Consider the following 23,382-nt stretch of genomic DNA (forward strand, 5'->3'; position numbering starts at 1 on the left):
TATACACTGTAAAAAAAAACACCTTGTTTCCACTTAAAAAGTTAAGTTTTGTGGCTGCCTTAAAGTTTTGAGTTAAATCAATTTATTTAATTTATCTCACTATTTAAATCTTGCCTATTGCTGAATTGCTTTAAGATCACTTGACCTTAAATTTTTATTTTATTTTAGTGTACTACTCTGTTACTAATGCCTTGCACTTACCAATAACCCTACCATATTCTAAATGTGAATATTTTGTCAGTTTCCTACTGACCAAGCAAAACATTGTTAAAAACGTGCAAAAACTGGCCAATAATGGCCAGGATAATTTATTTGGTCAGTCCCATTACATAATACATATTGAAACAATTGTCCCTTTGGTGTTTGACAGTACTTTTCTAAAAATATTCCTTGGTTGGGGAAAATTAGTAAAAAAAAAAAAAAAAGTTCTCCTTTTATTTACATAAAATATTGTTTACATTTTTGTCAATTGCCAACACACAATTCATGAAATAATTCATTGTCACAACTATAAAAATTATTAATTAATTAATTCCTAAACATTTCCAATTAGCAATGAAGCAACTTTATTACTATTTACATTTTTTAGGTTAACTATTCCTTTAAGAAGCTTCCAAATAAAGTTGCATGTTGTTAGCAACTAATTTAATAGGCAGATTTAAAATCAACAAAAATAGGATTTGTGTGTGTGTGTTCTTTATTGTCCTTATTTACTGTTCTTATTTTTGTCTTTCAGGAGCATTTCCAAAGAAAAAATATCCAAGAGATGCAAGTAATAATTACAAACACAACACTTAACAATACATCGACTTAACATTAACACTAACTAGCTTTTATAGAAACAATATCACTGTAAATATAGATCTGTATATAGCCCGATACCTGTACAAAATACTGACAATAACACACACATATGCACAATCACAATGTCTTACTGGACTAAAAGGAGAAAGACTTTAGCCAGTGTACAACAGATAGAAAAGGAGATTTTGGATGAATACCAAACACAAACTGAAAACACTGATGAATCTAGTGTTCTTGGTCACAAGAGACAAAACTCTGGAACTATGGATCTCTCATCTTTTTGTAATATAGTTTCCTTTCTTGCGCCCACACTTGAGAACTCATGTGATGTGGAAAAAAACACTAATGCTGATTTTTCATTTGATTCAGAAACTCCCTCTGATCCTGGTAGTATGTCTAAATCAGACCAAACAAATGCAGAATCTGACAGTAGTGGCAACAATTCACTTTATCAGTTGCAAATAAAACTGCAAACATGGGCAGCATCTTTTTGCATTCCTCTAGTAGCTCTAACAGCACTACTTTCAATCTTAAGATCAGAATTTCCTGATTTGCCCAAAGATGCGAGGACCCTTCTTGGTACACAGACAAAGGTACCCGTAGCAAACATTTGCAATGGTGAATATTACCACTTTGGCCTGGTAAATGGCTTGCAAAACATATTAGGCCGCATCTCCAGTATCCCTAAAAATGTAACAACTCTTGCTTTGCAGTTCAACATTGATGGCATTCCCCTGTTTAAAAGCTCCAGAACACAATTTTGGCCAATTCTTGCAACAGTTGACTGTGATAAAACACGATCTCCATTTATAATTGGTTTGTTTTGTGCCGCACGAGCATTTGTTAAACAAGTGAAGTCTCATAATGGCTATTTTGGTTGTGATAAATGTTCACAGACTGGAATATGGTCAAATAAAATGACATACCCTGAAACGGATGCTCCTCTACGTACAGACTTTGATTATGAAGTGATGAAAACTGAAGAACACCATTTGAGTAACAGTTTAAGCCCCTTAAAAATGGTAACCCAGTTCCCAGTAGATTACATGCACACTTGCTGCCTCAGAGTGACAAGGAGATTAATACAAATGTGGATGAAAGGAAAAAACCTTAGAACAAGGTTGCCATCACAGCGTATCCTAGGGATTTCGGACAGTTTTGTTGCTCTCCGTCCTTTTATGCCCCAAGAATTTGCCAGGAAGCCTCGTTCTTTGACAGAGGTGGATAGATGGAAGGCCACAGAGTTCCGCCAGTTCATGCTATACACTGGTCCCGTTGTTTTAAAAGGATTTGTCGAAAGCGAAATTTATGACAACTTTCTTCTCTTTTCTGTTGGCATGTTTCTGCTGCTCAGTCCTGGCCTCTCTGATTCAATGACTGAATTTGCCAACAAGGCTCTTTTGTCATTTGTTAGACATTACAGCAGACTGTATGGCACAGACGAAGTTGTTTTCAATGTCCACCAGGTTATACATCTTGCAGAGGAGTATAAAGCATTCGGGGCTCTTGATAATGTATCAGCATTTCCATATGAGAATTACCTTGGAGGACTGAAACGATTGGTTAGAAAACCAGATCGTCCTTTACAGCAGGTTGTCAAAAGACCAAAGGAAACTTACCAATCAAATGATGAATCCCGTCTCTCATCAAGTTCAAAAGAGCTTAAGAAAGTGCATTTTTCTGATTGTGTTTTGTCACCTAAACAAGGAGACAACTGCATTAAAAAAGACATTGCTGTAATTAAGGACATAATCAAACAGAATCAAAGTGTCCTTTTAGTGTGTCAGAGGTTCCGAAAAACTAAATCGCTTTACACTTACCCATGCGACTCCTCTGCAATCGGATGTCACAGAGTCTCCGTCTTGCAAGAAAACACTGAATTGGTAGCTTTGTCCAGTGTGAAACAAAAATATGTCCTTTTTCCTGAAAATGAGAATGTTTTTTTTGCAATACCCCTTCTCCACTGCAAATAAAGCACATACGGTGGGTGTAGTGTCAGGCTTTTGGAAAAGTGTTTAAATTTAAGTGAACATAAAATATTGAAAAAGCAAAAATAATTTGTTCAAAATTGGTAGTACTATATCATAAGGTTAGTTCCCCCAAAAATAGAAATTCTTTCAACTCTCCAAATCCAAAAAATTTTGTTCATCTTAGAAACACATCTTAAGATATTTTTAATGAAATCTGAGTGATTTCAGCCACTCCATTAACAGTCCAACTAGCAAAAGCTTTCTTGATCCAAAAATGTAATCTTAACACTGGAAAATGAATCCATATGGATCAAAAGGTTTATCCCAAGTCTTCTGAAGAGACACAATCACCTCAAATGATGGATATATTTTATGTTTTGATTCAATTCTTTGTAAATATTGGTTAAACATACAGAAAGTGCTTAAAATTTTGTAAAAGTAAGTTCAAACACACTAGAACAAACCTCATTGGCTCGTGGGACATGCACACACACACACAAGCACTTGAGTTTATGCAATGCACTGTACATCTAACAACATAAATTAATATTTATGGATAAAATAAAACTAAAATATAAAGTGATTAACACTTTATCACAAAAAAACTTACATCAAATTTTATTCATATGAAATTCATCTTTCAATGTTTTGATAACATTACATTTTTGGATCTAGAAAGTTTGACCAAAATCTCTCCGAATTCATTAAAAAAAATATAAAGTGTTTCCAAAATTAACCAAAGTCTTATAGATTTAGAGTGATATGTATATTTTTTTTTCAGAGGCCTGATACCACACACACATTCCCTGTTATTTTGACTTACTGACATTACACACAAATAAATACATTCAAATCTGACTCTTACCACACAGTGTTAGAATGGGTATGGGAGCTGAACACGCAGCAACCCAGAACTAATCACAACTGGAGTCAACATTTATACATGCATTTATATATACACACATAAGAGATCTTAAAGAAAAGGATAAAATAAGATGGCTTCTTCTGATTAGACACTTTTATCTTTTCCTAGACAATAATGGATAAAGTGAAGCATTGATAGAATTTCCAGACAAAAGCACAGATGTTGTCCCAGAAAATTGGCTTTTTGAACAAAAATGTTGTTGGCCCAAAATTACAACCAAACAAAAATTAAAAGGCAGCAGTAAAGAGAAAAGAGCCTGTACAAGATGGATGGAAACTCTTTGAGCCTGTTCGTCTGCTCAAAAAGTGTGGTAAGAATGGGATGCAAATAATTCCATTTTTATTATATCCATGCTCTGATACTATACATGCTTTGCTGAAGATTTATTTTATATATAGATATATTATATATATATATAGATATATATATATATATATATATATATATCTTATCTATTATCTATCTTCTATTAAACCTATATATATATATTATTAAAACCCTAGAGAAAGCACAGAAGTTGCTAAAAAAGTATTTGGATTCTGATCTCCATGCATCGGAAATAACTTCTGATGAAGAGGGCCATGATAAAAGAACAAAAAGGAAGAAGAGGTTAATTTTATGCTAAATACTAAAGCAGTGTATAAGTATTGTCCTACTGAGATGTAATATGAATGTTGAGAGTTGTTATGAACTTCACAGGCCCAATTCACACTTCATGGATTTTATGGAGAATGAATCTGACCAGGATGATGTAATTACTATTTATAATTAGTACTATAATATTATTATTTTTCATGATTATGTTCCAGACAGAAATTACTATTTATAATTAGTACTATAATATTATTATTTAGACAAAAAAACACTCAATTTCCATAAATGGGCAGAAAAGGGCATCACGCATATTAATCACATTTTTCAGTCTAATAACTTTGTTTCATTTTCCTACAAAGAGGTCTGGAAGTTCGACTCTTGAAAATTTTGAAATTGAAAATGTGTAGGAACCCTGCTCATAATTTCACTGGTTCATATTTATCACAGAAAGTCACATGAATTTGGACTCCAGTCCAGCTGTTTCAAGTCACATTTCACTTGGTATGTGTTTCAATATTATTGTTAAAAAATATCTTGCCTCTTTTACAGTTTCTCACAGTAAGCTGAATTATACCACTTTCAGATCTATAAATCCTGTTATAATCTTGTTGAGTTTATGCAATTTAAAGATCTTTAGACTAATCTTAGTCTCGCAGTTTTTCACATTAGCTCTCTGCACAGGCTACGGAGCACACCAGGACACACACCAGGACGTTCGTTACGGAACACACCAGGGAACACTGAATGAATTGGTCAATGGTAATGAACACAGCTTTTTTAAAGTGCCCCTTTTTATTGGACTATGAAGCTTTGCTTAAAACAAAAATAGATCATCCTAGGACTTTCACACTCTTTGTTAATTTCTATGGCCATTCTTCATTTTGAAAAGGCAGAATATTTTTAAGAAGTGGGACTGGAAACCGCCAGGCTAAAAGTACTTATTCACCCAAATCTCGACATCCATCCTTAACTTTTTTACCTGCTGGCATTAACTGTGTTGTTAAGAATGTATTCGCAGCTAATTGTAAACTCAAAATGTTACTTGTTTAATTTATTTTATTTTTTTTAGAGAGAAACACGAACCACACTTCCAGTCCAGCTGTCTCAGGCCTCTTTTCAGGAGGTACGTTTTTCAGAGTTCTAAGCTGTTAAAAATTAAATGTTTTACAGAATCAGTTTTCAGGCGGCATGGAAAAACTGTTGTGGTGTTTTCTTTAAGAAAATCCATGTAAAGTTACACAATTCTCTACCGTTAGATTATATCACTTGATAATAATCAAAAACATCAATTCTTTGTTCATGTTTTTTAATTCTAAACAGTAAAACCAATTTAGTTATTTCTGAAGGCTTTTTATTAATGAGTTTAAAGACTTTTGAGTTTCTGTCTCTTAAAAATATAGATTAATTTCTATTAACTTTCTTTTCAGAATTAATATAGCACTAAAAAGCGAACATTTAGAAGACTTTAATAGAAATCAAAACGGAGCTTAAAGAACAGAGGTCAATGTTGCAAAAATTACAGGGAGCATCTGTACCCATACCAGATGACTTAGAAGGCAGCATGTCACTACCATTACAATCACTGGAAAACTTTGATGTTCTTGAGAGGGTTGATTTGGAAGACAGAGGCCGAAAAAAAAAAACAGATTAGTATGTCTTGTAATGTTATTACAATTAATTATCACTAGCCTTAAGCCTGGGACATACTCAGATGATTTTTAACATACTACCCAATTTTAAAACCGTGGGAGACTATAGACATAAAGATATGTTTTAACCAGTTTTTAACATTATAATCTTCAGATTGTACGCACAAGACGGTTCGGCCAGACTGCAAGACCATTTACCTGCCAACTGTAGTAATGATTTCACAGTGGCAACTCCACAGACATGAGATATTACAGCATGCAAATTGTGCAAAAAACTGGGCTTAAAATCTTCAAGTGTGTGGCCAGTTTCAGGTTTCCCTTATGACACCAAATAGCTCCAACCAGCATCTAAGAATAGCATTCTGCTACTCTAGTTACTGTAGACTTTTTCAGTTAGAACCAGTCAGAAAATTCACAACTTAATTCTAACAAATAAATTTTTTTTTTTTTTTTTTTTTTTTTTAATAAAATAAATAAATAAATAGAACAAAGATTAAAAAAAATGTAGTTGTTCAGGTACAGAAGTTGAATAATCAAATGTAAAAGCATTGCATTTTCTTCACTGTACAAATTAAATATAGACCATAAAGGTTCCCAGGTTTGGCAGACCTGTATAGTACTTTACCATATCACAATTGTCTCCACAAAAAACAACAACAACAAAAAACACTAGACATCTGATTCTTAGTACCTCCTGATTGTTGCCTCTCCATCTGCACTCTCCTCTACCCTCATCCTCTTCATTATCCACTACATCATTCATCAAGCATCATTATTCCTTTCCTTTGCTCTCTCTTTGTCTTGCAGAGCGTGCAGCACATGTACAGCCCCTGTTATGCTTTTAATATTTCAATAACAAGCTATACTATTACAATCATGGTCATCCCCCTTCTCCATATCTGCTCATGGTAAATTGCTGGCTGTATATGGAAATGACCTGAGCCAAGTTACACAGAACAGTAAATTTCCAGAAATACCCACATACTCAGATGTACACGGACATATAACCCAGATAGCAGGCTTAATGATACGCCACTGCTGGCCTTCTTGTGGCACGTACAAAATGGATGTAAGCCTGAAGTGGCCCAAATGTATCAAATCACATGTGGGCCTCTGAAGGCAAAGATGCAGTGTTCACGGCAATGTGTAATCTGAATGTGACCCTGAAGTGGCCCATGTGGTAAATAGTGAATATGGTCCAAACAGTGCCAACCAAATGTGGTCCACCTTTGGAAAAAATGTGGCACAATGGATGTATACCAAATGTTGTTCACATATGTTTCAGCAAATGTGGCCTAGGTATATTAAAATATGTCTGGGCCAGTTTTGTCAAAGGTATGGTATGGTAAACATTGGCTAATGTGGCTGTGAGCCTAAAGTGGTCCTTATATAAAATGACAAATATTGCCCAAATAATAACAATTTGGGCCACTTTTGGCAAATATATGGCACAGTCAGCATTGGTTAATCAACGTGCAAGCCTAACTCCACACACAATCAACACAAAAAATACACAAAAATTATAAAAACAGATGAGGGACACTTCTGGTTTGGATGTAACACTTGACACTGGCTAATTGAAATTGAAGTTTGAAATTGTAAATAGGCCTAATAGAATTTGGCTACTTTTAGTAGGATGCTCACAGTTAACTGATGCAGAATGATCTGGATATGAGTCTTAAGAAGACTACATACTCAGCTATTTATTTTTTGAAACATGCTTTTAATAGCAGTTTTTCTTTTAATATGTGTACTGTGCACCATAATGCTAGTTTCTGTTAATTTGGACTTTGTTTTCCTTTTGCACCATTACTCTTGTGTTGATTGTATTATTCTGTTCAGGTGTGCCTAGTTAATTATCCTTGTTTGGTCTGAGTTCTTAAGTTCCTACGTGTTCACTTTGTGTTTGTCTGGTCTTAGGTTTAACATACTTTTAAATACTGTACCTCTCAGGAGACAGTGGTAACCCCCTCAGAACCTGGCTGCTCCGCGCCACTAAGAGCAGGCCCCAGGGCTGCTAGAACAAGCTGGCTTAAATATTGTCAGACACCACGGTCCAGTGGTCGAATGTGCTGTTGGTCTGTTGAAAGGGCCGGTGGGGTGTTTGGGATTGGAGTCTGGCGGCTGTATGTACAGCCTACAAAAGTGTGCCATGCAGTGCTTGCACAGGCATTGTGCAAAGACACGATTTACCTGTTCCACTGAACCCTACAGAGACTACAGATGATCTTGACCCTGGCCCTTCAAATGCAGTGCCGAATGCTAGGGCAATAATACAGCCACATGTCCTCCGTCAGTACAGCGCCTGTGATAGGCCAGCGCTTGATGGCGAATGCGGGAGGATGAGGGCGACATTACTGAGCGGCGGTGATGGCACATAGGATGCACATCCCTCTTCCCCACCTGGACCACAAACCAGACTCTTAGGCATTCCATGATTATCCATTTCTGTGAATCCTTTTATTTAAAACATAAGCTAACTGTGTGATTTGTATATGTAGATTTCTGAAATAACTTGGACACAATCACATCTGATAACAGATCACTCTAAATTGCTATGTAGACATGTAATTTTCTGTAAAACTGCTTTAAACGATATGTATTGTGAAAAGCTAAATAAATGTGAATGAATAATTGTTGCATTGTGTATTTAAACATTTTTATTTATGATTTGCACCAATTCCACTTATTCCCATCTCGCCTATGATCGCACCCCTCCCTCGGATCAAAAACCCAAAGGTCAGCGGTTCCTTGACCACCACCAGTCATACACAATCTGAAAAGTTTCTCTTTTTTTGCTCTGTGTTTGTGTTCGTCCATTATTTTACCCAACAAATCTTTGAAAATTACTGGCCATTTAAATATGCAGTCGTGCTCGTGCCAAAACCTGGGTCAGGATTGATTGTTCCAAGTAGGGCGCATTCTGGAAAACTTATTTGAACATTTATGGAGGACTTTTTTAAACTTATTCTTACATTAAGTTGAGTATTGCTGATGCATAACTCATTTAAGGCTTAGTGTGACCCGGTTTATTTGGTTCATTATTAGCTAAAATGCGGCTGTGTGGTGGCCTGCTGGTGGACCACTGCCAAAACGCCACCATTCCATGCAGCATGTGGACCACATGAGGAACGTGGGAAAGACCAGGGGCTTCATGTATAAAACTCTCCGTTCATTTCATCCTAAAAGTGTACGTATGCACAAAAGTTTTAAGATTTATAAAACCATGCGTATGCCAGAACTTGTGCAAAAATCGGTTTATAAATCCCAGTCAGGGGAAGATTGTGCGTACGTGCATCTCCACCTCGTCTCCTCCCCAAAAACCCCATATATGGAGCTTACAACACCTAGTTTTACAATTTTTTTTTATTTTTTTAAATTTTTTTTTTTTTTCTTTTAAAAATTTACAATGCATAACCTCATCTACATATCATTTCCATGCATATCCCAACCGGCATCACACCATGGTTAACACCGTCAAAGGTAAGTCAAAAGAAAATGTGATTTAACTCATTCATTACTCCACACATTACAAAGAACAAATTGATCTAGAAAATAAAATAAAATAAATGAATAAATAAATCTCAAAATGTTTGACCAGCCTGCTGGGCAGTTTTATTTAACTCAACTACTGTTTAAAAATTACTGTATGACTGGTTTAAATGAACCAGACGTAGTTATTCGAATAAATGTTTAATTTATATTGGTTAAACTTAGTAATTAATGTTCATTTACATATTAAGAAAAGTTCATTTCCAACCAATTTTGGGTTCATTTTAAGCAAGCAATATGATAATTTTTATAAAATAGTCGAGTTAGATAAAACTGCCCAGCAGGTGCGGTTAAACATTTTAATCCAACAGCTGAGTTCAAAACAACCCAGTCGCCAAGTTTGACCGTTTTTAACCCTACTTGGGTTATTTTTAACCCAGCATTTTTTAGAGTGTGCTGAATTGTCTGAAACAGCTCGTTATAATCCAATAACAGAGGCTTTGTTCTGTAACAGCAGAGCATCACAATCCTCATTAACACATCAGGAAACGATCATTTACAGCAATCAGAAGTAATCTGTAAATGACAGTGATCAGTGGTATCGGCTCATTATATTGTGTTAACAGTGTTAAGTACATTGCAACATTAGCAAACTCACAAAAGACAAGTTTTTGTCATTTAAAACTAGTTCTCTAAAAAACCATAAAAACAAAAAAAAACTACAAACTATGTACAGTCAAAATAAAGTAGACAAAAAAAAAACATGAAGTTGAACTATTGACAAAGCTTTGCGATAAACAGTCAAAGCTATTTAAGAAAATAAAACATTTAGTAAAACGGATATTTACATGAGACAATCAGCTAACAACAAATGTATTTTAACTTTTATCTATATATTTTGATATATTATGTTAAATTAGTCTTTTTCACTTAGTGAGGATAAACCCGAAAAAACTTTCAGAAAAGAACTGATCTGAACTTTTATTAAACATAAACACAGGCTAATGATACAGATTAATAAAGTATATTGATAGAGGAAAAACAACTATAAATAAAATTTATTAAAACATAAAAACAAAGTATCCACGGCAACATTTAAGCTGTAATTTTATTTTAAATAAATGAGCGAAGCTAACACAAATGGTCATAAATGTCATGTTTTGTAAAATAAATAAATAAATAAAAAGACAGTTAAAGAGTGTCAAACTATGGCTGTCTGCAACTATAAATAAACAATAAAACTAAAATATACCTAAAATACATACAATAAAACCTCTAACTTTAAATTATACTCTTCTGACCTAGTGAAAAATATACCTTAAAACAAATAATGATGGTTTGTTTAACTACATGCTGTGCCGTTGTTCATCTCATCATGAAAAGATCATTAACAGCGATCAAAACTAATCTGTAAACATCTGCGTAACGGCTCATTGTATCGTGTTAATGGAAGCCATACACTTCAACAAGCAAGCTCACAAAAGACAGGTTTTGTCATTTAAAATCAGGACTGTGACAAAATAACCTACAATTACTTCAGTCAGACTAAAGTATGGACATATAAAATACATGAAATGGATCTACTGACAGAGTCTTGTGGTAAAGTATTTAGTACAACAGTCTCTTACACTAATTTAAGATGATGTAACTCCTAATAATTAATACGTATAACATATTATAACTGGTAATTATAATTCATTGCTATTACTGTAGTAAAAACATGTAGTAACAAGTAACTATTTCACCTTAAAATAAAGTGTTACCCAACAGCTAAACTGTATAAAATAAACGGAGTATAATATAATAATGTGTGCACTTTAAAACATAGTAATATTGCAAAACAGTATTACAATTTCAACAAACAGTTTTCTATGTGAATATATGTGAAAATGTCATTTATTCCTGTTATTTTTCAGCATCATTGCTCCAGTCTTCAGCGGCACATGATCCTTCAGAAATCATTCTAATATACTGTTTTTTTATACATTTCAACAAATGTTAAACATTTAATACATAAATATCTTTACTGTAACTTTTACTTCTTTTAAGGCATCCTTGGTGAATAAAAGCATTAATTTATCTCTCTCTTTTAAATTTACGATGGATGTTTGAATGTTTCATTTCATTATTTCCACACACACACAAAAAGAAAAACACATATGTACAGACTAATATTAGTAACAGCAGCAAGACTTGTCTGGCCACGCCTTATTGGCTGAGCTCCAGTGACATCACAGCAGGAGAGCCCCGCCCACACTGGCACATAAATACAGGAGGCGAGATCAGCTCTGTTCTCTCACACCTGTGTTACACCTGTAATCTGATACATACTCCAGAGCAGAAGAGGGCACCGATGCACATACAAGCTGGATGCTAACTGCTGAAAAACAAACAAAGAAAAAGAAGCAAACAAACTCCTCCAGACACTCTTCTCCAGCATCAGATGTGTTGACTGCTGTGATGATGATGGAACGAGAGAACAAGAGGTGAGGCTTGTGTTCCTGGGGTTTCCTTAACTTAACACAGTTCATTTATCCAAGAATAAGCAGTTGAGGTCAGAGATTGTGGTTGTTGCATCGGAAATAGTACATGTACAAAACTTGGTATACAAGTTAAATCTAACGTCCAAATGTCTACAAATAATACTTGTTTTAAGCAAAATTCACTTGGAAAAAAAACTACTATCTTATGTCATTTTGCTTATCTAGAAAATGCATGTCAATTTATGAATTTTTTAAGTAACAGTTCTTTATATCATTTCTTTTTTCTCATAGGTCTGCTGAACGCAAGATTGTGCACTGTTTGCAGTGCTACAAGCCACAGAAGACCCTCTCTGTGCACCTGGCCAGGGTGTGCATGAAAAAAAGCACAGCAGAAGAACGAGCGGAGCAGGTGAAGAAGGCCAAGGCTTCCAGCAGAGAGTGGATCTGGAAGAACAGGACCTGGAATTACCAGCAGCTCTGTGAGCTCCTGCCTGACAGACGCTCTCGGATCGCCATGGTCAAGGAGCTTCTTCGCCGTGGTTTCTTCATCATGAACCAGCCAGAGGAGTCCGACATGGTCTTGGACCCTGAAGGTGACTCGGCCTCTGATGATGATGCCACCGAATCCTCCGGAGATCCTCTAACCGTATCGCACTCTGTGAGGTCAAAGATGAAGGAGGCGGGTCTGCATGACAAGTTCCCTGCTCAGGCCAAGCTCCTGGTGGACTTTAAAAAGTACCTGACTGTGTCAAAGAAGGTCCTCAACTGGAAACAGGAGGTAAGATCTCTTTTCACTTGTATTCTCAGTAGGGTTACAAAGGGGTGAAAAATGTCTGGTAAATTTCTGGAAACTTACCAGAAATACCTGGAAGATTACAAAAAATGTCCACATTTTTTGGAATTTTTCCGAAATTTACCTGGGGATTTTTTGCAACCCTAATTCTCAGCACAGTTTTTTAAAGATGGGAAAGATCCTAACTTTAAAATCTTATCTTATCTGTTTGGTATCCGTGGTATTTTTAGGTAGCACCACATTTAGGACAAAAGCTATTACAGAACAGTATTATCTTAACTACAGATAGGAAGAGGGGGTATTACAGAAAGGGATGTAACGATTAACCGTGAGCCAGTTGAAAATCGATTCAAATATATGATGATTCAAATCGGTTGAGATGCTAAACAAATAGCAATTCATTTAGGGGTAGGAGTTTATATGAATGTATGTCTGAGGGGAACTTACTGTCTTTAGAAAAGTTTAGATGGTATTTTTTCTTTTCATCTTGCCTCTGTATAATGCATATTAAAGTTCATAATTGCAGCGCTGGCAGAGAGTGAATCTGCGTCTCGTTCAGCTCGTCTGCTGTTTCTGTTTCAAGCAGATGTTTTTTTATGTAAAGTTTCACAAAACTGAAGTCAAACCATTCTGTTTTCCTGCTTCAGATTTCTAAATTATACAATCTAATTTAGATTAAAAACTGCTCATGTTGCATGTATGCAGCATCTTTGTTTGTATCATGATTAAAATGCAGTGGTTGCCTCTAATTTTAAATTGAAAGAGCACAGACAAAGTTTTATTTTGTATATATGAATAGATTCATATTATTTGTGTTAATGTACTTATTTATTTGATTTGGGGCTTGTCTTAACATTTCAATTTAGTTTTGTTATTTACATTTACATTATATTAAAATTTTGTAATTAAGCAGACGCTTTCATCCAAAGCAATAAATGAAGACTATAGAAACAGTCAGAACAAAAAATCAATAATATGCAAGTGCTATATTAGTATATTATTTTAGTGTCATATTTAAATTTTACAAAGAAATGTGCAGCATTTTGTCCAAGCAATCATAAAAGGACATATTTATTTTATAATTTGTCTTAAATTTCATTTTGTTAAAAAACATTGTGAATTGAATCAAATCGAATCGTGAAATCCTGAATCGTGGCTTTCCCTTTTCTACCGAACTTATCAAAGTTTCAATTTCCACTGAAATTAAAAGCTTGCCGGTTTTGTTTATCCATTTTGTTTACCTCATCAGCAGCTCATGCAGTGTTGGTTGATTGGCAACAGACCTGAGAGTAGATTGACGAACTTGTTAATGCAATTTAAAATTTCCTACCTAGAGACAAGACACGATTATGTAATATAGGATAATAATCCCAAATCAAGTTAAGATTTGCTTCTGAAATACGAATTTGCGAAAAATCCTTATTTTGGTATATCACATCTTAAAGGGGTGCTATTATGCTTTTCACCTTTTTCAGTAGGTCTTCTCACTTTCATGATCTTAATGCTGACTTTGCTGACCGTCTGTCTTCGTAGGTTGACAACGTGTCCCGCTTCCTTCGGTTCTTGCAGCCCACTGGGATTGAGCCGTCTCTGGACTTCCTGTCAAAAACCAAGGAGGCCCAGGACTTTCTGACGGCCCTGAAGCGCACTGACATGTCTTCAGCCACCGTCCACAATTACATCAAGAGCATGAATAGGTTCTTAGAGTACTTGACGCTAAGACTGGATTTTCAAAAAAGAGACCCGCAGCTCCGGACCAACTGCCAGAGATACACTAAAATACTGGAGACCCTGTGGAAGACTGTACTCAAGAGCCACGATGAGAACACGTCTAACTCGAGGTTAATGGTTTAAATGTTCATTTTACATTGTCCTTTTTTTTTTTTAAATTAATCTAATTACATTACATGTTTTAAACAGTAATATCTGAGTCTGAACCTAAAGTAATCTTGACAAAAGATATATCGTTTGAAAGCTTAAAGAACCTAGTTTTCGTAATTGTTGACTGATTTTTTTATTATTTTACAGAGCAAATCTAAAACTTATTAGTTTGCTAGAAGAGTCCTCATCACAGTCAGAGAGCGAGTTCTGATATTTATTTAGAATTAGTGAAGTACATATAAATACGTGAAAAATCAGTGAAAAAAAAAACCTTCCTCTTCAGGTCAAGTGTTCAAAAGATAACATCCATTAAATTTTTTTGAGAAAAAAGGGTTTGAATATAAAGAAAAAAACAATAGATTATACATTTTTGCTGCAGCATGTATTATAACGCACACCCATGGTTCTTGTATGTGTTTTTTAGAGGGTGAATTCAAATCAAATACTGCCAATTTGTCTTTTATTCTTCTGAATGTGGTGTATACTTTATTCATAAATATTGAGAAAAGTATGGAAAAACGTGTTTCAGATTACTTAAACCATATATGAAAATAGAGGCGCCCTTGTATGGTTAAGATCTAGTTGAAAAGCTTGGTACTATGCCCAAACAAAATCTCACTGAAAGCTCATTTTTTGAGATATCAACTTCAAATTTGGAGCACAACTTTAGATTTTGGTTTTGATGTTCTAGCAATTTTAGAGCAAAATATGTTTTGTAAAATATATGTTCAGTGTAACATTTAAATATTGTAATTTTTACATTTTATATCTTCATAAACTTAGTATGTGATTTTTATAACTTTTTTTTGCCTCTACAATGATCAAGTGTCCTCTTTAAAAAGAGATTAACCTTAAGTCACTGCTCCAAAGCATTCAACATTTATAATTCAAGTTGGAAATGTCATTTTCAGGTCTATGCTCAGAAAGTGGTTAATAACTAGTCTTGTTTGTTATGCTTAATCCAAATACAGAACTGAAGGCACTCCATGCATTAAAGATTGCCAGAAGATTTTGAGAGAGGCAAAGCCAGACTTCCTTTGGATCCATGAGAATCTGCTTATGGGAAAAAAGGTCTCAAATACAGAGAAGACGCTGTACCGCTATTACTGCGAGGCACTCTTGGTCTTCCGTCACATGCAGCTTCCAGGAGCTGTGGAAGGCTTCACAGTAAGTTCATGTATTTCAGTAAGTTTGTACTCATAAAATGATGTAATGTTTGAACACGTATGCAATAGTAAAATTAACTTTTCCAATGTTGCAGGATGCAGACTGGGTAGAGAGGATTGCACAAGGTGGCAGGGTGGTGATTGGCGTAAGGAAGGAGAAAACTGCAAGTATGCAAATCGCCTTGACACAAGACGAGGAAGCTGTAAGTTTTAGTATGATTTGAAGAGCATATTGCATACCCACCGGTGTTTACATTCAATATCTCTTTGGTGTTATTCCATAGTGCTTTCAGCTGTACTACAAGGAGATCAGGCCTAAGAACATTGGGCTCAAAAAATTCTGCCAAAGTTTTTTTACTTCGACGTCCGGCAACACTGTTCACAGTGTCTCACAAGACATGAATCACCTGCATGAAATGTACGTACCAATAGAGATCCATGTGCACTTGTGTAAATGGATACACTTTATTTTGCCTTGTCAGTCACAGTCAACATTTTCTGCCACGTTTTCCCCCTGCAGGTATAAGCTGACCCCTATCAGGAGTTATGATATACGGAGGGCCGTTGAGAACGCTGCAGAAAAGCTCCCAGTGCACCAACATGAGGCCGTGATTCATTACCTGGCCCATAGCGCTAGTGCGGACAGAAGGCCACAGCCTCAGGATATTGTGGATGCAGCTTTGCTGCTGGACTCCTTGAAGGGGTAGGTCTCTTCATTCAACAAGAATATAACACACCACCAGCAATTTCTACAGCTGATTAGCTCATTTTTCTTGTATTTTAAACTGTTTTTCTCACTTACACAGCACTTCTTCAGATGATGACACCTCCTTGGCTGAACTGAGTACTGCTGGAACCAAGGAGCGATATGCTTCACGGAAAGACTTCTCTGCCTTTCTGGACACATTTCCGGTTTTGTTGGAGGGCCAGCCACCGACCAAAAGGCAGCGGGTCGATTCAGGGTTTCCTGAAGACCGTGTCTTTTATGACAAGTGGAGAGCTGCCCAGTATACCGAGAGAGAGGAATATCTGCTGTGTGAGTCTCCAGTGCATTAATACAGCACTGACACTCATTAACTTGACAAAAAATAGGCCAATAATTCATTGTGACAAGTGAATTGCGTGAGTAAAGTTATTTTTTTTTTATTTTTTTTTCAGCACAATTCACACACTGCAAGCCATCTGCCTCAAAGGTGGCAAGGCTGATTGCGCAGGAAGGGTGGAAGGCCAACTATCCAAAGCCAGAAGAAATCCAGCGGCTGTGGAAACCAGCATCCACAGACACCATTGAGGCAGATGAGCTTATAATAAAATGTGTGTTTGAGCAGGCCTGGACAGGCCTGGCCATCAAGGACTTTGGTGCTGAGGAGGGTCTAGGTAAGAAACCTTTTTCCTCTCTTGTAAAGGTAGAAAATATCATTGCTTAAATATACATTTCAGCAAACGTTAGCCGCACCAAGAACTAAAAAGTGACCCCTTTTTAATTGAGATTTATGCATTTATACTTTCCTTTGATGTATGGTTTATTAGGATCGGACAATATTTGGTCGAGATAAAACTATTTAAAAATCTGGAATCGGAGGGTGCAAAAAAAAAAAAAAATACAGAGAAATTCACCTTTAAAGTTGTCTAAATGAAGTTCTCAATCAAAAATTAAGTTTTAAGAACAATTAAGAACATGATCTTTACCTGATATAGTAATGATTTTGGCATGAAAGAAAAATCGATCATTTTGGCCCATACAATGTATTACTGGCTATTGCTATAAATATACCCCAGCGACTTAAGACTGGTTTTGTGCTCCAGAGTCACAAATACTGAATAGTTAGCCTGTACATGTATTGTGCATCCAGTTGTCCTTTTGGTCTTAAAATGTAATGTTTTCTTGATAATAGGGGTGGTCGCAACCCGACCATTTTCTAAAGGCGACATTGTGTGCGATTACCACGGAAAGGTAATCAGAGCAGCCGAAGGGATGGCCATGATGGACGGACATCATGACGTGGCCAGGTACCTGTTCTTCTTCAAAACTGCACAGAGAGACCTGTGCATTGATGCAAGGACTGGTTGCGATTGCCACCCTGACACAGACACAGTTGGCCGAAGAATTAAATGTTGTTCTAAGAGGCCCAACCTGGAGCCCCTTCACTGTGTGATGAAGGTAAATGGAGAGGACCAGGATGTCATCCTCTTCAAGGCCCTGCAGGACATCAGCATCGACACGCAATTAAAATTTTACTCTGGAGGAATAAGAAAATCTTTCCTTGGCCTGGACCTGGACTGGCTGGATGAGTAGGCTGGGTCCACAGATCCATTATCTGCTTCTCCACTGGCAGGCCAGTGTGAGCCAGTGCTTTCAACAGACTTGCGGGGTAAATAGCCTTGGACCAGTAGCATCAAGCCCAAAATCAAGCTGTGTCTGACCAGTGCTTAATCATAATGTCCTCAACACGACTCCTTGGAAAAATGGCATGCAACCTCATCATCTCACCAACAAGACGTTTTCTCACTTTGGAAAATAGCAAGATTGCAAAATGAACATAATAAAAAAAAGTTTGCTTTTTGTTTTTTCACTTCTAGAATTAAATCCAAAGCAACAATGTTTTACCTCATTGTATCTACAATGATAATTCAGTGCCAGGACTGCTCTTTAATCATGCAGAAATAAAGTGGTATTTACTCTTTCTCAAAAGAAGGAGGACACACATACTTATTCATTTGTGTCTGTTTCTGTTTATTTGCAATCACACACAAAAAAACTGGGGCCAAAGGCATGCACATTAAAAATGTTAATAGTACATTCTCATGTGTACATCACATTTCCTTAGATTTATAATTTCTATTACTCTACCAAATTAGATGATCTGATGAGCTTTGAAATGTGCTCTCCAGTCCCAATATAGTGTTACTTTAGCCAATGCAAACGAAAAACTAAGGTTATTATATATTTTATGACACGGTTAAAAATGGATGTGGGGCAGTCCAGTATAGAGACAAGATGTATTGACAGGTAAAATATGTAACCAAATAAATCCAACGGTCCAAAGGAATAAATTGGCTTTGAAATTCACTAAGATGGGAGGTTGGAAAGACCCGAACCAACCCTGAAATGATGGATGATAGAACAATCATTGGATGATGACTCGTATAGTGGATGTATTTACACTCCACAAAAAAAAAAAGCCAGAGATTCATATTGCTAAATTCACAAATACCAAACTCTTGCAAAATTCGCTCCATTTTTACCGTAAAGAAAGGCATTACAGGCATAGCAAAACAGTTAAAGATGTTAAAAACTATAGTCCTAGTAGAAGGCTTCAAGAAAAGCCATGCCAAAAATACCTTTTGTGCAAGTATGCTGGCAAATGATTCAATAAAGGCATTTTATCCCTCATTCATGATAGTACCATGACACCTGCGTCACGGTACTCTCATGAATGGCAGTGGATTGTGATGTAGAAGAAAAGAATTGTTGAATAAAGATGTTATTTTTGTTTTATCTGTATAATAAAGGGACCAGTTTTATATTTTATTGTTTGTGTTTTTGAATACATTGTATGAAACATATTCCATTGTTGTCTGATACCTGACTCCACGATGAATCTGTGTGCATTGTGTACTTGATGTACGTGTGGGTCCCCGGCCCAATTTCCAGAGTGGCATTGTCTGTATTTAGCACCATAATTGGTGTTGTCTTAATTTTCAGATCATCCAGTAGTGCCACATTAAGGTACTCTTGCAGGTGTATAACACCAGGCTGTATTCTGGGCCCTGGGACCGTACGATGTGCAAAATATGACGTGGACATGTAGACATATATGGGATGGGATTGGTTGAGCATCTACAGGTGAAACATGAATGAATTTGGATACGTTTTTCTTTGTATCGGTGCCTAAAATTATCTCATGTTGTGTGATGATCATATTTTAGCAAATGTACTAGCGAAAGCTGTTTCCTTCATCCATTCATTCATTCCAAGCAGGACCAAAACATTAACAGAGTGAATGAATGAATGAATGCAATATTGTTTTAACTAAAAGTAACTTGTGAGATTAAATGGGAATTACCCACATTTGTTGTGTTGCAGATCTTAAAGGTACAGCAATATGTTTGCTGAAGTTGTCATTATGTTGTGACTGTAGTACACAATGCAGATAATTTTGGAAAAAATCTGGCTCCTGTGGCTGTACATCTTGTAACGTGATCTACCACACCCCTAATATACAGGTGATGGCATAAGCAATCAATGTATATGAATGTATATTTTTACACCATAATAACAAAGTGGTATGTGTGTGTTGCAGGTGGAGCTTGATGGTTTAGTGCGGTTGGCCACACATTTCACAGATGTCCCGTGCCACTGCGCACTGTTGTTTTCCTCTTTTAGAGCGACGATCTTGCTGGCAGCAGTGGTGGATGCCTGCATCAGGGAAACAGCAGGAGGTCCTGTTAGGGGTGCACCCATTAGCTGAGTGGACGTGCGTGTGGTCTGGACTGGTGCAGGTAACAGCTGAGAGGGAGAAGCGGGGGCAGAGATAAGAGATGTGGGAGTCTCGGTTTAAGCTTTCGGTCCCTGCCATAAAATAGATAACATTCAGTGACTGCGAATTGTGAGCAGCACACAGAGGCAATCAATGGTGTATACAAGGGATTTAATAAATGAAACTACAGCTAACATACAACAAGATTAAGGAAAAAACATATATACAGAATGAAGGATAATAAAGAAGAGAGAGAGAAGAGAAAAATAATGGCAGTATTTCACATCAATTAACCACAACCTAATGAGAATCATCAAAGAATCAAAAATCACCTTAAAAAGGGGCTAAAACTTAAACACACATCTTAATAGTTGTTAACGGTTACTTGCATTGACTTTGTTGTTGAACAAGAGTCTTGATGCAGTAGACAACGGAGGTTCTTGAGTTCTTTTAGAAGTAAGCTGGAGGTTTTTCCTCTGGTTCTTCTGAAGATAGGAAAGTCTACAGCGGATCGACAAAGTTACTTGAAGATAAAAACTGCCGGAAAATCAAAATCAAGAGGAGAGTTTTGAGGAGTCTGGGATAGTGTCCATCTCAAGCAGAAAAAAGTTTTTGAGCCAAGATTAGTCTGAGCTAATGACTTTTGATAGTTCTTATCCATACCCACCTTACCCACCAATACCAGGTGTGAATTTTTGAGTGGAAGAAGTTTTCTTTGTCTCCCTTTATGGCCCATTTACATGTTTATGGCCAGTCTGGAGGATTGCTGCAGTTTTACCCAAAATATAGTACAAATAGTATGAAGCATTTCACAATTACATAGTGTACATCATTGTTTGAGGAATAAAGAGCAGATCATTTTGATAACAAGAAAGAAACATCTAGAAGATATTAAACCAGAGATACATTCATACACCTGAATATCAGTGTTTAGATCTTAACTTATACAAATAACGAGTGGTAACTAGGCTAATATAATAAGGAAACATACAAACAACACATGCATATACTAGATACATTTGTAACTGATTTATTATAGCATAAATAAAGAAAATGTCTTTATGTGTGTGTGTTATGTGTATTGTGTTCACTGGTCATCAGGCATCTGGTGCCAGGTACTATGGATGACAGTCTCTTAGGACATTGGAATGTGTTTGAAGTCGATGGGAAGACCAGAGGGGTGAAACTGTTTAACATCTCCTTGATAGTGGGGGAAACCATTGGCAATTTAGCACACATATAAAATTAAAACACTAAGACATAAATCAAAAATAAACACAAATGTCAACAGGCTAAAGAGCGGACCGAACAGAGCATTGCTCCAGCATGCTGAGTAAAGGCTGTCGAACTGCTGGATGCTGTGATCGTGGAGGCTTGGTCAAGTAACATATCACAAGCTTTCCCTTCTCCAAGGCAATCTCAACAAGGACTTTGCAGAGATCCTCTACATGTTGGTACCCAGAGAGATGATTCGGACCACACACATCCTCCACACAGGCATCAAACTCCACTGCCACTACCTGGTCAGTGAGGCACAGACTGTTTCTTAGAGGAGTCAGACTGTCACCCTCACTGTCTGTGTTTTATCCCACATCCTCCTCCTCTTCTTCCTCCTCTGCCACGGCAGCAGAAACCTCATCATCTTTATCTTCACCTACTCGAAGTGTCTCTCTGGTCTGAGCGTAATGGTCAGGAACACTGAAAGGCTCTGATGACTGAGCGAACAGATACTCCAAACCTAACTGCTCATTACCAGCAGGAAGTTTGTCTCCTCCACCTCCCCAAACAGTTCCTGACACCTTTGATTCAGCCGATGTACCAGAGGAGACACGTACTACATGTTTTCTCCCTTTTTGGCCTTTGACGCTTGCTGACTCCCTGTCAGAGTTCCAGGGTGTAATGCCAGCCAGGAGATACACCTGGAAGGGGAAAGCAGCACAGTGGGGCCCAGGGATCATGTTGGGCAGAAAAGAGTGAAAGCCTTCCAGGCTGTTGCTTCCTGTCACCGTGCTGTATCGCAGAAGACGCACACCGTTACGGGTCATGTACTTTGTGATGGTGTACATGTTTCTCCCCTTTGGATCCTGGATGCATTCGAGGTGGATCTGTTGGTTCTCCCAGACATGGTCGATGGCCGCAGCTTCCTTGAACAGATGCACCTGGTTCTCATCCATCCCAGATGCTCCTTTCAGGATGTCAATGGCACTCTGGACATGTGCACAGGTTTCCTGGGCACCAATTGTGATCCTCCTGACATGATGGCTGAGGTCTGACTTGCTGACATGCAGTTCGATGATCTGGCTGTCAGTCAGGGAAGCATAGCTCATTGGGTGACCGGCTCGTATCATCTGTACCAGAAGAGCAAAGTCCTCCTTGTTGTAGACAAAGACCGCAGCAGAGAGGGCAGACTTAAAAAGGGCATACTTTGGATGGTGATCTGTCCGTAGGGCCGCATCAAATCAATGAATCCAATGAAAAATGTAGAACTGTACCAACATACCCCTGTCTGTCCATTCACTGAAGAGCTGTTCCACAGAAGACAGGCTGTGGATGCGACAGCAGCCGCAATCCACATACATGAGCTCGGGAGGTGACTCGTCAGCTCTCCTGTACCTCTCCATGAGGCCTTCAGCCATCGGCCGCATTTTGTCCAGTGACTCCTCACAGGTCAGGATCGACGTGAGGATCTGGCCCAGCTTGTTAGGTGCACCATTCCACCATGGCCTTTTTGTCCCCGGGAATGTTTCAAAACGAAGAGATTCAAGCATTTATATCATCAATTTTTATTCATTCATATTTTTTTTCAGTGTTGGCTTAATGGTTTAGTCAGGGGCCAGTTGTTCAAAAGTAATCTGATCGGATTTTGGCCATTAGATTGGATCAAATCTTGAAAATGGGTTGCTGAAAAGAAAAAAAATGATTCTGAATTCGGATTAGATCACAAAATCCAATCTTGGTTTTGATCTAGATTAAATCCTCAGTCAAATGTAAAATGGGTTACCTAATCCTGGATAGCAAAACATGGGATTTACAAATCCAGATCATTTTGATCCACATTCAGTTTTTTTAAACAACTGGCCCCAGGTGTTGGTTTTTGTTATTACCATAATAGTTATTATTACTATTTAATAATGATTAAAATTC

The 23,382-nt window shown here is 37.0% G+C and overlaps 1 protein-coding gene across 1 annotated transcript; it reads left to right on the plus strand.

Moving 5' to 3' along the window:
- The first annotated feature begins 11,738 nt into the window (after positions 1-11,738).
- On the plus strand, positions 11,739-19,506 carry si:dkey-23a23.2. Its single transcript, XM_042721084.1, has 10 exons — positions 11,739-11,920; positions 12,209-12,695; positions 14,244-14,551; positions 15,563-15,758; positions 15,853-15,960; positions 16,042-16,175; positions 16,278-16,460; positions 16,564-16,793; positions 16,916-17,134; positions 17,653-19,506. The coding sequence occupies exons 1-10, from the start codon at positions 11,805-11,807 to the stop codon at positions 18,051-18,053; spliced, it is 2,382 nt and encodes a 793-aa protein (XP_042577018.1). The 5' UTR covers positions 11,739-11,804; the 3' UTR covers positions 18,054-19,506.
- The last annotated feature ends 3,876 nt before the right edge of the window (positions 19,507-23,382 follow it).

This window comes from Cyprinus carpio, chromosome B3, assembly GCF_018340385.1.
Source record: "Cyprinus carpio isolate SPL01 chromosome B3, ASM1834038v1, whole genome shotgun sequence".
Taxonomy (NCBI): Eukaryota; Metazoa; Chordata; class Actinopteri; order Cypriniformes; family Cyprinidae; genus Cyprinus; species Cyprinus carpio.

Coding starts and splice junctions, on each gene's coding strand:
- si:dkey-23a23.2 (XM_042721084.1), top strand. CDS start 11,805: ATGCTAACTGCTGAAAAACAAACAAAGAAAAAGAAGCAAACAAACTCC. Junction 15,961..16,041: donor TGACACAAGACGAGGAAGCT/GTAAGTTTTAGT, acceptor GTTATTCCATAG/TGCTTTCAGCTGTACTACAA. Junction 16,176..16,277: donor ATGAATCACCTGCATGAAAT/GTACGTACCAAT, acceptor TTCCCCCTGCAG/GTATAAGCTGACCCCTATCA.